Genomic DNA, 14,559 nt, shown 5'->3' on the forward strand with positions numbered 1-14,559 from the left:
GGAATAAATCCTATTAAAACGGAGCTGATACTATTTATCACAAAGGCAAGGGTACTCGAGGCCTTTGGTCGAGGGTGGTTCTTTGGATATACAAAGCCGGGGTTCTTTTCATTTTAATGCACGGTTCTATTGTATGGTGGTAAATTCTGAGCAAAAAGTGCTAAAGAACCAAGCTTGATAAAATTCACAAAACCGCTTTTTCACCAACAAATAAAATATGGTTTGGGGAGTCGGTGCGGGATTGCTATTGCATTTCAGAAGGAAGTGCTAGTGATAATGAAAGCTTGTCGGCGGGTGGGGCATGATCTGGCCATTAAGCATAACGTAGCCATTCTGACCGACAGCTAGGTGGTTATTAAAGCTTTGTACTCAGTGGCAACATCTTCCAGTCTGGTGGGGCAGTGGGGGGGCCTTACATTCAACTCACTTTCCTCTAGGTCCCCAGCCAAGGGACCATAGAGGAGAATGAGTGGGCCAATGGACTTGTCAAGCAAGCTTTTGACAGTCTTTCTGCGGGCATAGTCTGTGTCCCGCTGGCGACTATCACTAGCGGAATTTACTCGCCCTACTTAGCAGCTGCTGTCTTCAAACGGCGAAAGATGGTGCCAGGTCAAAGATGCGGACACTAGGTAAACAGTTCGTTGAGAACGTTAAGCCTACCCAGTCTTGAAAATATAGGGGAAAGAAGTAAAAAAAAAGTTACTTAGCAGACAGTTTCAATCTACCATTCATTCCACTTAGATGTTGTTTTCTTGTTGAGCTAATTGGGATAAGATGGAGGACTCTGCCAAGCATTCAGCTTTGTCATACGAATACCTGTAACGTCCGCCTGCAAATCCTGGAATGGAATTTTAATTATGTGTAAAATGGAGGAGAAATTTGAGGAAAAAAACATCAAGTTCAATTCAGTTGATGAAGGGATCCCTAAGGGTGAACTTCTTTGGGTAATCATGTGTTATGGAAATATAATTTTGATGATTTAATAAATAATAGCCGACAATTTTCTTTTTCTTTAGCCTTTGTCCGGTTCACAATCGGGGTCGCATCGTCGTGATTGGTTGCGCCATTTTGCTCTGTTATTTGCCTGATCTGGATATCATTTTGGAATTGCAAATCCCCATCCAGCGTATCAAGCCACCGTTATTTCGGCCGGCTGGTCGCTGACCACCGAGTCTGATGTTTAGACCAATCTTGGCAAGTGAATTCTCGTTAGCGTGAATAATGTGACCATACCATCGAAGATGCCTCTCTTGCAATTTTTCCACTAACGGTGCAACCCCATATCGATCGTGGATATTCTCATCTCGAATGTGATCAAGCCGTGTTACGTCACCAGTCCAGCGCAACATCTTTGTCTCCATTAACGTGAGACGCCATTCATGGTCTTTTATAGTCGGCATTACTCAGAACTATAGGGGCCGACACTATTATACGTGACGTTCAATAGTAGGGGTCGCAAAACTTAGTCCTTCGTATCCCCGCTGTGCTGACGTACTCCTTGGGGGCCCTCATCCGTCCCGTACCAGAAAGTCCTCCCTAAAAGACTCGAAAATATTCGGGAACATTTGTCAAGAAACACCCTTTTAATTTGGTTCCAGTTGCAATCCAACCAATGTTAACAGCGCACAGTAGCTGCCAGAACCCAGTCCGTCCTTTGCCAGATTCACCATCATGCCTATTGCCTCCACGACCCTTCCAGGAGGAGCGAGCAGTTTGCCTGTGGTGCGTTTCGCATCCTTTTCACTAACACCTTGTGGACCCCACACCAAGGGTTTATATCAATATGGTTACAAATCTGTGCGAATTAATAATTTTATTCTTCCGAATGGGCTTTTTTAAGCGGCGCTTTTGTCAACGCCACCGTGTGTTAGCTCTTATGCTCGCTTCTCGCCCTAGGGACTTTTCAATTCTCTCAAGAATTTTTCGGCGGTTACATTCTTGGATTTATTGAGCTAAGGTCTCCTTATTTCTCAAATTGATAAGTTCATGGCTTGTCTTCACTCTCCTGAAAATGACAGCATATGACTCTTTACCACGTCTGGAGGTGACGATAACCTCCAGTTTTATCTCCCTTCCATCTCTTCCTCTCCTTCTTTTCTAAAGTACAGTAGCTGCTCGAAAATTAGAAAAAACAATTTTTTAGCCTAATTCTAATTTTTTATAATTTCTAATTTCCAAGCGTTTTTAATGATAAAAAAAATAAAAGTCGGCGATTAAATTTCAAAAGATTTTATAAAGTTTCTTCCAAGTGAAATTGCAGTATAGTCTGAGAAACAGAATCCCAAGTGCTTTGCAGATTGTAACTTTCTTCATTGCACTGGCCACCTACATTTTTATATATAGCACTTTTAACGTGGCGGTCAAAGCGTAGTATAGGTCCTAGGGCGAAATGTGGATTGGTACCCACGATGGAGCATAAAACCTGGGAAACGCCTGATGAACCAACACCAACAGCTCTACTACCAAACCCTAACTCTACCTCCACGTGGTGATCGCTGGGAGTTCTTTCTTCATGAAAAACTGCAGACGGAGAAAACTGCAGAAGAAGGCGGGAAATGGACAAAATGTACCAACTGGTCCTCCAGGTTGGAGGTTGGGTAGGATTGGCAACCTTACGAAGTTACGAAGCCACAGAAGGAGCCTCGGACAGGACGGATTTCAAAACAACGAACCCGGCAACGATAACGCAGTAAGGATTTGTGCATTTTCTCAAGGAATGTGCGCTCCTTTTACAGAGATGGAGCTGCCAAGCAGCTAGCGTATACCCTCTCCCGATATAGGGCTCTGCGTTTGCTAGGCAAGTTTAGAAATATAAGCCTCATTAACGTTCACGCTCCTATAGAGGAGACTGCAAAGTCAGAGAAGGATACCTTCTACGAGGCAGTTGAGCGGATCCTCGAAGCCTGTACCAAGTATGATATCAAAATCATATTTGGCGATTTCAACAGTCAAGTAGGAACGGAGCCCGTATTCAGTCGATACGTCGGCTCCCATAGCTTACATACGGATACCAATGATAACGGACTGGGGATTATTCAGTTAGCAGTATCGCACGAAATGGTTGTTGGAAGTACCTGGTTTGCGCGGAAAGTGGTCCACAAACATACGTGGGCCTCTCCAGACGGAACCACTTTCAACCAAATTGACCACGTGCTGATGGAACGCCGTCACCTCTCAGCCTTGATGAATGTAAGAACAAATTAGGGGCCGATATAGACTCGGATAGTAATCTCATTGGCATAGTGCTCCGGGCTCGAAATTACGACACCACCAACAATCCCCTCGGACAATCAGGTGAGAGTGAATACTGAACCCATTCACAACACAGTCCTCCGTAATACCTATAAGGGGGAAATGAATGATGCAATAACTGCATCTAACAGATGTCCTGGAGATGAAGCATCAACAAATGATCTTCACAACCATCATTGATACGGCCACAAATATACTTGGCTCCAGCCACAAGAAAAGTCGGAACAGGTGGTTTGACGATGAATGTAAGCTAGCAACGGAACGGAAGAATGCTGCATACCGTGTAATGTTACTTTCTCAAAGAATGCGGGCACGACCAGAGACTTATCACGAACTCCGTCGAGCGGAGAAGCGACTTCACAGACGGAAAAAGGAAGTCTGGGAGAACCAACAAGTCTGTGAACTCGAAAAGTACAGGGAGCAACCGCACCAGGCTCGCAAGTTTTACCAACAAGTCAGCAGGATGAAGCCTTATACACCTCGATGCTCATCCTGCCGACAGGATGGGCATATTGAAGCGATGGGTTGAGTACTTTGATGAACTACTGAATAACCCGAACATCGGCGAGTTGGAGATCCCGGCAACTGAAAACGATGGACAAATACTGCCACCACCAATTCATGCAATTCATCGGCTTAAAAATCATAAGTCGCCAGGAGCCCATGGAATTACAGCCTAATTAGTTAAATATGGAGACGACCAGTTACACCAAGTGGTTCATCAACTTGTGCTCAAGATATGGGGCAGCGAATCAATGCCTGACGATTGGCAACGAGGCATTATCTGTCCCATACATAAAAAGGGGGATATCACACAGTGCAGCCATTATAGAGATATCACGTTGCTGAGTACCATCTATAAGATATTCTCCTCTATCTTGCTAGGTCGGATAGCCCCATACGTTCAGAACATCATTGGTCCATACCAAAGAGGCTCCATTCCAGATCAGCAGATCAGATTTTCTCTGTGCAGTAAACGATGGAATATGGACATCAGTTGCACCATCAATTCATCGACTTTGAAGCCGCCTATGAAAGCATAGTCAGGGTAAAACTGTACACGGTCATGAGAGAATTCGATATCCCGATGAAATTGATAAGACTGACTAGGCTGACCCTGACCAATGTGCGAGGGCAAATAAAAGCAGCATCAGACCATTCGACATCAGCGGTCTAAGATAAGAGGATGCCCTATCATGCGTCCTATTTAACCTCGCCCTGGAGAAAGTAATCTGTAAAGCTGAGGCAAATGCGAGGGGTACGATCCTCTGTAAGTCCACCCAACTGCTGGCCTATGTTGACGATATCGGCATCATAGGACGAACGACCTGAGACGTACAAACTGCCTTCATCCAGATCGAGCAGGCGGTGAATGGCGCGAGATCTTGGGTTGCACATCAATGAAGGCAAGACAAAGTATATAGTGGCAGTGTCAGCACCGAAAACCAACCAACCAACAATATCAAACCGCACTGGTCAGACGAGAAGAATAAAGATAGGAGGCTATAACTTTGAGACCGTTGATAATTTCTCCTATCTAAGGTCGAAAATCACAACCGATAACAGCTACGATGATGAAATCCGCCCACAGTTGTTGTCAGCCAACAGAGCCTATTTCAGCTTACAAAAACTGTTTCGCTCGAAACGTCTCACTATAGGGTCAAAGCTCTTACTGTACAAGACGATGATCTTGCCAGTCCTCATGTATTCCTCGGAGACATGGGTTCTTAGCAAGAAAAATTGCGAACTCTTTGCCGCGTTCGAGAGAAGAATTCTCCGAAGAATTTCTGACCCCCTACATGAGGATGAACGATTCCGTAGCCTACATAACGACGAAATCTATGAGCGATACCACGACCGTCAGGTTGTGGATAAAATCCGGCTCAAGAGGTTACGGTGGGGGAGTCAGTTAATCCGTATGGATGAGGATGATCCCACCCGGAAAGTGTATAAGGGCAACATTTATGGTAGAAAAAGAAGACGAGGCAGACCTTGCGTAGGTCAGGACGTCAGACAGCGTTTAGGGATATCGAATTGGTGGACCTCGGCACAAGGCAGGCCTAGACCGAATACCGGTTGTTGCGCCGTTGATGATGATGATGAAAGTCCATGCCTGAGGCATCAACTGTCAATCACCTCGTTCCGAGATCTCGACCAACAACTAGCACAGCCACGTCATCAGCATAAGCTTTAACGTATATTGCCAGATTTTGCAGTTCGCACATTAGTGAGTCGATCAACATACTCCACAGAAGTGGCGATAGCACACCATCGTCGCTTCCGTTGATAGGTAGCGATCCACACCCACTTCAGCACATAACAATTTCTGCGTTAGCATAGCATAGTATAGATTCACTTAATTAAAGTTTGATCAGCATTATGCTCTCTGGCGGCATCACAAAGTTTTTGGAAGGGTGCACAGTCAAACGTCTTTTCAATGTTTACGAACACTCCCATCGCATACTCACCTTTCAGAGTTGCGTCCTCTATCTTTGAAACCCAAGAGTGAAGAGCTAACTCACAGGACTTTGCACGTTGGTAGGCATGTTGGTTTTTATTTAGTGGATGCGATCTTAGGGCCTTCTCGCGAATGTGATGCTCAACCAGTCTCTCCAGACATTTGAGCGAAAATGATGTTAAGCTGATTTACCTGAAGTTCTTTGAATTTGAGTAGTTATCTTTCCCAGGCTTAGGTATGAAGACTACCTTAACCTTCTGCTAAGAGGAAGGCACGTAGCCCAGACCAAGACATCTACGAAAAATATTTCTTGAAAGCCGCCCTAAGTGCTCTATACCCTCCTTTAGCATCGCTGGGTAGATGCCATCCATTGCCGGTGCTTTGAAATGTTCAAATGATAGCATAGCCGCTTTTGCCTTTTTATTGGTGACAACCGCTCTCGGAGTGTCCCAATTCCTCTTGCAATACCTTCGTGTTGAAGGGTTTGCAGAAACCACCAATTCACTTTTTCCCTCTTCTGAGACCTGTTCTCTCGGGTGGTGTACTTCCAAGAGAGTCTGTATAGACTCAACTCTGAAGTTCGTGAAAGTACTATCCGGCTTTCTAAGAGAGCCCAACTTGGCGGACTCATCCTTGTTAAGCCTTCCTTCCAGGTCCTCACAGAATGCTCTAAAGGAGTTAGCTTTTTCTATTCACGCTGTGATTCCGGAATTTTAACTGGTCTTTTATCTAGTCGCTTTTACAACCATGATTTAGAAGTCGTCTCTTCTACTCCTAGTTCAACCCTCCGCACGTACATAACCGGAACTTATCATTCAGCCCCATCCATCTTTTAATCATCTTGAAGTAACATCGATAGATCGATAAATCCGATCAAAACAATCTGTGAGTTAAGATAATCCGCACAAACTGTATGGAGAGATCTTACCGTTTCGATACTTAATCTAACCCGCCGTGCACATAATACCCATTCAGCATGCTAAGCATTTCGAACTTCCCCACACCTTACCCACCATGATTGCATGTTCATATCCATAGTTATATGCGTGCCCTCTACATGTACGTAACTTGAGGTGAATTCAAGAATTCTCTTGTATCTTTATGTGTTGGTGCAATAACTATTACTCACTGGTCTCATGCCCCCAAACTGAATTTTAAATAAAATCTTTATTTTATATAGTGGACACGATCAGTTCGGTTTTATCCATCCCGAAATAAACAAGTGAATTTTTAGTTCAGTTACAAACCTCACCACTCCCGTTCGGTTTTTAAATATATTTTAGGGAAAATAACGCAAAAAGTGAGTGTGAAAATTTGTTTTTTTCTTAAAGATTAAAAAGATTTATTGAGAAAATTTCGTAATCTTCCAAGATTTATGGAAAAATTATAGATTTTGTGATTATAATGGAGAAAGGATTAAAGAAACAGAAAAATTGTTTTGGAAGAAAGTTACATAAGTTGAAAGGATTCGATTTCTATAAAAGATACTTTCCGAAGAAGATTCGAAAATGGTAGTTAAATTCGAGATAAAAGTTCTTGAGAATGTTTAAAACAAATACTGTGCAAAGTGCTAAGTGATTTTTTTGTTGATTATGTACATATTCATGAATGTGGTTGGTATTTGGTAGAGCAAATAATAGCAGTAATAGACTAAGTATCTGAGGAACTCCCTGGTCTGCAAAGATACTGCTTTGAAGTTGTAACTTGTAATGAAAATTGGTATTTTCGTTGGAGGAAGCTTAAAAAAATATAGATTTCTGTATAGTGTAGACTAAGACGAGGCGATGGTGTAGTTGTTCCCTTGTCATGGAGGAGGGGGGGGGGGCTTTGGTGAAGATGCAGTGTTTGGAATATCCTTAAACTGTAACCAGGAGAAAAAGAAACTAACGGCAAAATATTAATATTCTAATAGTGTAACGTTAGAGAACAGGCATTGTAAGACCTTAAGGCATTGTAGGATCTTAAGGCATTGTAGGACCTTAAGGCATTGTAGGTAGATTTTGAGCATATCCACTGCTGTCAGGGTACTTCCACCAATCTTCCTTCTTGAGGCGGTTTTGCTTTGGGTGGAAGGTACTTTGCAGTAGGGAAGTGCACGATATGGGTATCTGCCAGTCTGATCGTTTCCGGGGTGCTCTTATATACTGTCAGTGATTTCTTTTGATTTTGATCAGTTGGAGGTCTATGCTGGGTAGAGTATCTATATCTATACCCAATTCTTACCAAACCAAATTTCCATCTTTTTATGCAATTCAAGAAGATCGTCTAGCGCATTTCTTGTAGGCGGCTTGCAATGGTCTGAAATGCGCTACTACCAGTCCCCTACCTGCCAAACTCTTAAATGACCAAAGCTTTCGCAATAGTCAGGTCAAATCCGAAAAATCATCCAACAAACCATCTTGAACGGTCCAAACAGATACGATTCACAGCACTGCCCCCTATTATTAGATAATTTCCGTTCTTCTTTCATATTTTTCTTTTTCAACTACCAACTTATGACTTTTTTTTATGATATTTCTTCTTTATCGTCTCTTTTGCAATCAATTCGACTTTCGCTTTCACTTTTCCACTGTGGAGCGCGTTTGCACATAAGACAGTTGACTCCAAGTTTATCCACGATGCGAGCCTTGCTTTGGACAAGCGTGTGGTGGTACTTTGGTACTGGTATTATAGCTTCATCGGTTGGATGGTTAGGAAATTTCAATTTCAAGGTAGCGTTCAACCCGCAGCCGGGGCTCCAAGCCGCGGTGTAGCATGGCTGGCTGATTTCATCATTGCACACTTACTCATTCGTACTTGCTGCAAGAAGAAATTTGTGGTTGTTGTTGTCTTTTTACATCACTTTCTTCGTCGCTGCGACACGACTTCATGCACAATTTTCTTATTGTTGTTATTAAAAAAAGATACTTCGGTTGAACTGGTTTTTTTACGTTGATTTTTTCTTTCGCTTCTTCATCGGCTTAATCTTGGATGGTTTTTTGAACCGAAGGAGGCCAACAGCTGCGAGTACAATTATTTATTGTTACTTATGAAAAGTACGATAATTACAGTTTGTACTCCACTCCAGTTACCGTTGCACATTCGATTTTCATATAGAGTGAAGTAGAAGATCTCGAAATGATAGTACGTATGGGAGCCGGTGTGGGGTTTCTAAGGGAAAGGTAGATTATTGGGTTGTTGGCCGTGCCTCGTGTTCGTTTGGTATGTATGGACTAAACGTCGAGGGTACATGGTATTTTTTGCATAAGATTCTTCTTTGGAAAAGGTTCGTGCTTTTACTTCTCGTCGTAATGAACTTTTCATGATGTTTACATGAGTTTAAACCGAGATCCGAGAACTGAGATCCGCTTCAATAATTAAAAGTAATACTAAATCAGATTGGTGAGTGTGCCGAAAGGTATGATTGTTTCAGGGCCAGGGAAAGTGATTTCTTTTCGAAAACTGAATGTGACTGTTTATGGAAACTTTTATATAAAATTAAAGGCACTTAAACTGATAGTATTCTTAGCAGGGTCTCACGTTCGACAATCAGCATGGTGCCCTAAGACGGATGACCCACACATATACCATCTGGTCAAATATGATCCGAACATTTTGATGAAGTCCCGGTCATATGACCCGCTTCGCATTTCTTATAGTCACGCTGGTACGTGATTTTACTAGATGATTAAAGCCAAAACATCTGAGACTTCTTTTAGGGCCACTTGTTCCCTAAGCCGGCACATAACCCATCCTATCTTTATTCTCCCTACAGCTAACAGTGTAGATACTGATCCTACTGGGAGAATGATGATTGCGCTTTATGTCCTATCGTACGCTTTTTGTAGCATTTTTGTTGCTGATTGGTGAAGACCAGTAAGGTCAAACTTATATCTCTCTTCTGTCCTAGGAATGTTCCATTTTTGTAACCATTTATCTGGGGTTATAACTTTTGAATGCGGAACAATATGGCCTTTTTAGGTTCCGTCTAATGTGGCACATTCACTCTTCTGAAAATATCTACGTATGACTCTTCAACTCGTTTAGAGATGATGATTACCTAAGGCTGTATCGTCCTTTTTGTTTTCTTTTCCTTAGGTGCCACCTTTTTTCAGGCTTCCACGTTCTTGTGAGGTCCACTTTTTGCAGGCAATTCTCTCAAGATTTTGTTGTCCTACTGATTTGTTTAACCATTCACGCTGTTTCTTCCGTACTTGTAGTACCTGGATCAACCTATTGAACAATGCTTTTAGGGTTCTTTTTTTTGCTGGGCTTCTCTGTAAACCAAATTGAATCGTCTTAACACGGTGTTTATATTAGGATGAACGAAAATGAAGTTTAGATCTCCGGAAATTGAGCCAATTTAACTTTAGGACCTTTGTTTGACATTTCTGAGTTTAAAGGCAATGTTGTGCATTCCACGAGTGCAAAGGCAGTAACCGTCGGTGAGAAGTGAACGATATTACCGCCTCTATCATTTTGCTTAAAACGCTTTCCGTTAATCTAAAAAATGTACATGGAAAACTACTCAAACGAGTGAAGTTGATATGGGAAGATTAAAAGAAGATTCTTAAAATGAAATACTATTTTGATGTGCGTCTAAAAGGATTTCAAAAGCTGATCGCCTCATTTCTCGTATGAAAACAGCGGCAGATTTACAAAGAAACACCAGGAAACTGAATGTAATTGGTGGAATGCCAAATTTCTCAACCAATGACAACAAACAACGTCGTCTATTTCATATGACTTAGAGGACAAGTGAGCAGGGGCAATACAACCGAACACTCATATGCAGTTAAGACATCTCAATAGCAAAGAGATACTCTTACAGGACTCTTCAACCCGCCTTGGAATAGATCTGGTTCGATTTTGGTCGATTAGATATCTCCAATATTTGTCCTTTTCAAAATGCATTTCTTCGAATTTACTCTGATGCTGAACGCCGGAAGTAGCTTAAAAACTTTCTCCTCCTCGTTTTCGGAACATTGTCCAGGTAAACATAGCAGAAACGTAGGCCGCGTATCTAGCATCCAGAAAACGCTATAAGGTTTGCGCTGCATTGCGGAGTCCGAAGGACATATGGGAGAACGCAAAAGAACCAAATGGTGTACAAATGACAGTTTTGAGAATATCGTCCAAGTCTATTGGCACTTGACACTGAAAACTGCTTTTCCATTTAACATGAGCCAAGTGGGCTTGACCAAGAGTTGTCGAAAGGTCGACAAAGGCCCTATTGCACTATGTAGTTGAATTCAGCTTTTGCTAAAGCCTATTTTTCGGGTGGTAACCATCGACGACGTTCAGAGGTCGGAGTGTCTATGGAGATAATGTAGTGGGTTATGTTGTAAGTTTGTGCTTCTGTAAAGTTGGTAGAGGCGGTTAATTGTGGGAATTGCCGTTGAGTATTGTCATTGAAATGCTTTCGCCATTGCACAGACCAGGGGTTTCCTTTTGTCGCGAACGAACAAGTTATTTTTTTCTAGAAAATCCGCTTCGATTACCGATCGAGAAATCTCGGCCATGTTAAAGTACCATAGCGTAAGACAAAATCGACCTTAATTGTTTTGTATTGTTGGCGGAGAAAAACTTGAGGTCAGCAAGCTTTTCGTTTTACTGTCATTTGAGCGCTGAATAACTGACATGCCTGATTCGGTATCTATTAGAGACTTTATGCCTGTTCGTTTGCAGCGGATTATTAGCCTGTGCAGTTCAGGGCGTCGTCACCTGCTGCACTATTAGGGGACGACGACTCTAGTTCCCTGGTTGTTTCAGAAAGTGGCATGAATGTTGGCATTTAAGAGCTTTGTTCTCGAAACGCTCATGGTAGAAACAAGTTTTTCGTCTATTATTACTTTTTTTCCTACGTCATATAATGGTTTATGGTTTATGATGGTTTCTACTACAAACACTGCTCTCAAGTCTAAACAAACATTCCCCGAAAGCCTCTGCGGCGCTTGTTTTGCTGGTTTACGGTTGTTCGTTGCTGGGTACGCTTGAAACGGGCCAGGTGTTGCATCCCGCAACTATCCTGCTAGGTATGTCGGCCAGGATCGTTATTTTGACACGATCCACAACCTTCACTATAGTACAAACTCGAGCGGGCAGCCTCCGAAACCAAAGAAACTCAATGGACTCTCTGAAAAGCGGACTTCTTGCCAAACATTTCACTTCGTGGGGAAGAACTCAGGGATTCTCATTGCCTAATTCGAGTTAGGTCAGCACTTTTGTTGATCTGTGTTCATTAATGTCCGCGAAACCCACTATGAGCTGTCTTTTCAGCTCCCCGCACTTATTCAAGGGCGGCAATTTTTCAACCGTATAAACAACATAGTCTAACACCGAGGATTCTAAGGAAGGGACTACAATGTTAAATTTGCTGATATCCGTGGCGATACGGTTGATCTTTACTTGCGAAAACTCTAGGTACCGTTGTCAGAATGTAGGTAATTTAAAGTTGGCCACGGCATCTGTGGCTGGTATGCCGTAGGAGGTAACAATTTTCGAGGCACCGGCGGATTGGTCAGAATCGGTTTTCATATACCTGCCACACTCTGTAGGAACTATGCTCTTCGGATCGCTGTTGAGTAATTTTATTCAGAGCACGAGTTTTTCTGACACTAGGTGTTACCGCAATGCATACCAGATAAGTTTGTATGATGCACGGTCAGACAACTTCTGGGGATCCATAAATGCAATGTGGAGAGGGTGTTTCTCCATGAGGCAGGCTCCACTTATTAATGATCCAAATCCTCGTTAGCAGTTAGTAATCCATTCCCAGGCAAGCAAATGAAATATACGTTTAAGGGCCAGCAAGCTTGGTATACAAAGCCACCCACAATGTTCGTTCTCTCTACGGTCTTAGTGACGCAGTATAATGAGAATTGACTAGATCGTTCGTTCCTTTGATATTGATTGATAACACTGAGTGAATGTTAAACTAACTTTGGATTGTTGTCAACAGTGCTCTCATGTTTCGGAAGTTATTTATAAGTAGGATCCAGTCTGTCAGACTTTGAGTAATGACCATCACAACAGGATAGTGCACAAAAGAACGGCGTACTCCTGTGAATAGAGCTTCCCAGTGGAAAGATTATCAACAGATTAATCCAGTTTAGGAGATATTCCTTCAAAAGAATGACAGATTTGAATGTCAAGTTGGATTTTGGCAATAATCTGTTTGATTGGGGGATGGGAAAGCTTCATCTCATTAGAAAGAAATATCTCTGGAATTCTACAATTTTTGCTGAAGATGCTTCGTACTACTTTGCAAAAGCCATGGCTCCCATTCTTTCTAACCTAAGCGCAACAAGGATACTTATGCATCAAGTTTGCATGACAGAGATACCCTCTAAGTTGTATGTTGTTTTGTTTTGGTTTAAGCATATGCTCTGTAGAACCTCTCCTTATCTCCTCATTTTCGATTGTCTTATTGTAAAAGGCGTTTGATCATGGTTGTTTCTTTTGATTTTTCTTCGCTGTTTCTCTTGCTCCTTTAGCTTAATCTCCTATATCGAAAGGTTTTCGGTTTTTGATACTAGATGCGTCTATCTATTCATTTTTTCTCAACCATTTCTTTTTGCTCTCTTTTTATGGGCTCTCTTATCCCTGGCGCCTTTTAGGTCTATTTTTAGGAAGTGCTCAATAAGATATACGGACTCACTTCTCATCTCTTTTAAGAACCAAAGTAGAATTAGTGAGCAACCTGGCTTTCCAAATGTGGCGAATTCTCCGGCTGGGGCATAGCTCTACATTTATATTTATGGATTTCATCGCCTTCGGCAGCATATTTCCCTCAGTTAGATGTTATGATACTAATGGTGATTTGGTGTTAGTCCCCCCCTTGTGCCTTGTGTTCGACTCCCGGGCGCATCATGAGTGTTTGTGTTTGTCTTTGTGCTCATCTCGCTGCTGTAGGTTTATCATTTGGACGTATTAAATGTAGTGATAATGAATTTAAAGCACATTCTTCTTGTCTCAGCCATAAAATTAGTTGTTTTTGGTTAACTGATAACGTTTGTTTAGCCAAATTGATAGTATTATAACTAGCGGTGGATCTAGAATGTCACTTATGAGTTCCTTCGAAATTGTACAAAAAAAATTAAAATTTCTTCAAGAAAACTTCAGCTGGGATCTCTCTCAGCCACCCCATTAGTGGATCTGCTGAGGCTATCGCCGAATATGTCGTCATTTTAAACCAAGTTGTTGTCCATATAGCAAAAGACATCATAAAACCTACCTGAATGCGGAAACGTAGGGAAGAGGATGGTGAAAGTCAATGAGATAGAAACTCGGTATAGTGGCAAAGTTTGTGACTTATCGTTCAGAACCTTTTTTGTTTGAAATAATTAGAAGGGGTCGGTTGCGTCTCAAAGAATTAAATGGAGGTCTTTCCGGAGGTCGAAGATTAGTTAGATCAGTAGGGTCAAATATCTGCTCGAAGTAAAAGCTAGTGCAATGCGTTTGAAGCCTGATATTTTGTAGTTGTATTTCGATTTGAGATCAAATTTTATGCTCCATGGCTATCGGTTTCCCATAAATTAGGTTATCAGTTTATTGTAGAGTCCCAATTACTACTACTGTTTTGCATTTCTCAAGGGTAACTATGGTAGAAATCAGAATAGAATTTTATTGTAAAGCTATAGATTTTAAACTATGGTCCCCCGCTTAGACTTTCATTGTGCAATACAATGCCGAATCTGCAACCCGCCTAGCGATACATACTGCTACTAAGTTCTCCGGATCATGACAGGATTTGCAATTCTTTCAATAAAATGAACTTGGTTCACTTCTGCTATCGGGTGGATTTGAGCGAGGAGCGGATTTTTTGGTGTAACTCTACTGAGAGAAACATCTTAGATGGTATGGTCAAG

The 14,559-nt window shown here is 42.0% G+C and overlaps 1 protein-coding gene across 1 annotated transcript in view; it reads left to right on the forward strand.

Moving 5' to 3' along the window:
- The first annotated feature begins 6,860 nt into the window (after positions 1-6,860).
- The window catches only part of LOC119649443 (clavesin-1), a 39,786-nt gene continuing 32,087 nt past the window's right edge, over positions 6,861-14,559 (forward strand). Inside the window, exon 1 of the mRNA XM_038051594.1 lies at positions 6,861-7,010. Within this exon, the coding sequence (XP_037907522.1) occupies position 7,010 (1 nt within the window). The 5' untranslated portion in view covers positions 6,861-7,009. The remainder of the gene's footprint in view (positions 7,011-14,559) is intronic.

The sequence above is a fragment of the Hermetia illucens genome, chromosome 2 (assembly GCF_905115235.1).
Source record: "Hermetia illucens chromosome 2, iHerIll2.2.curated.20191125, whole genome shotgun sequence".
Classification (NCBI taxonomy): domain Eukaryota; kingdom Metazoa; phylum Arthropoda; class Insecta; order Diptera; family Stratiomyidae; genus Hermetia; species Hermetia illucens.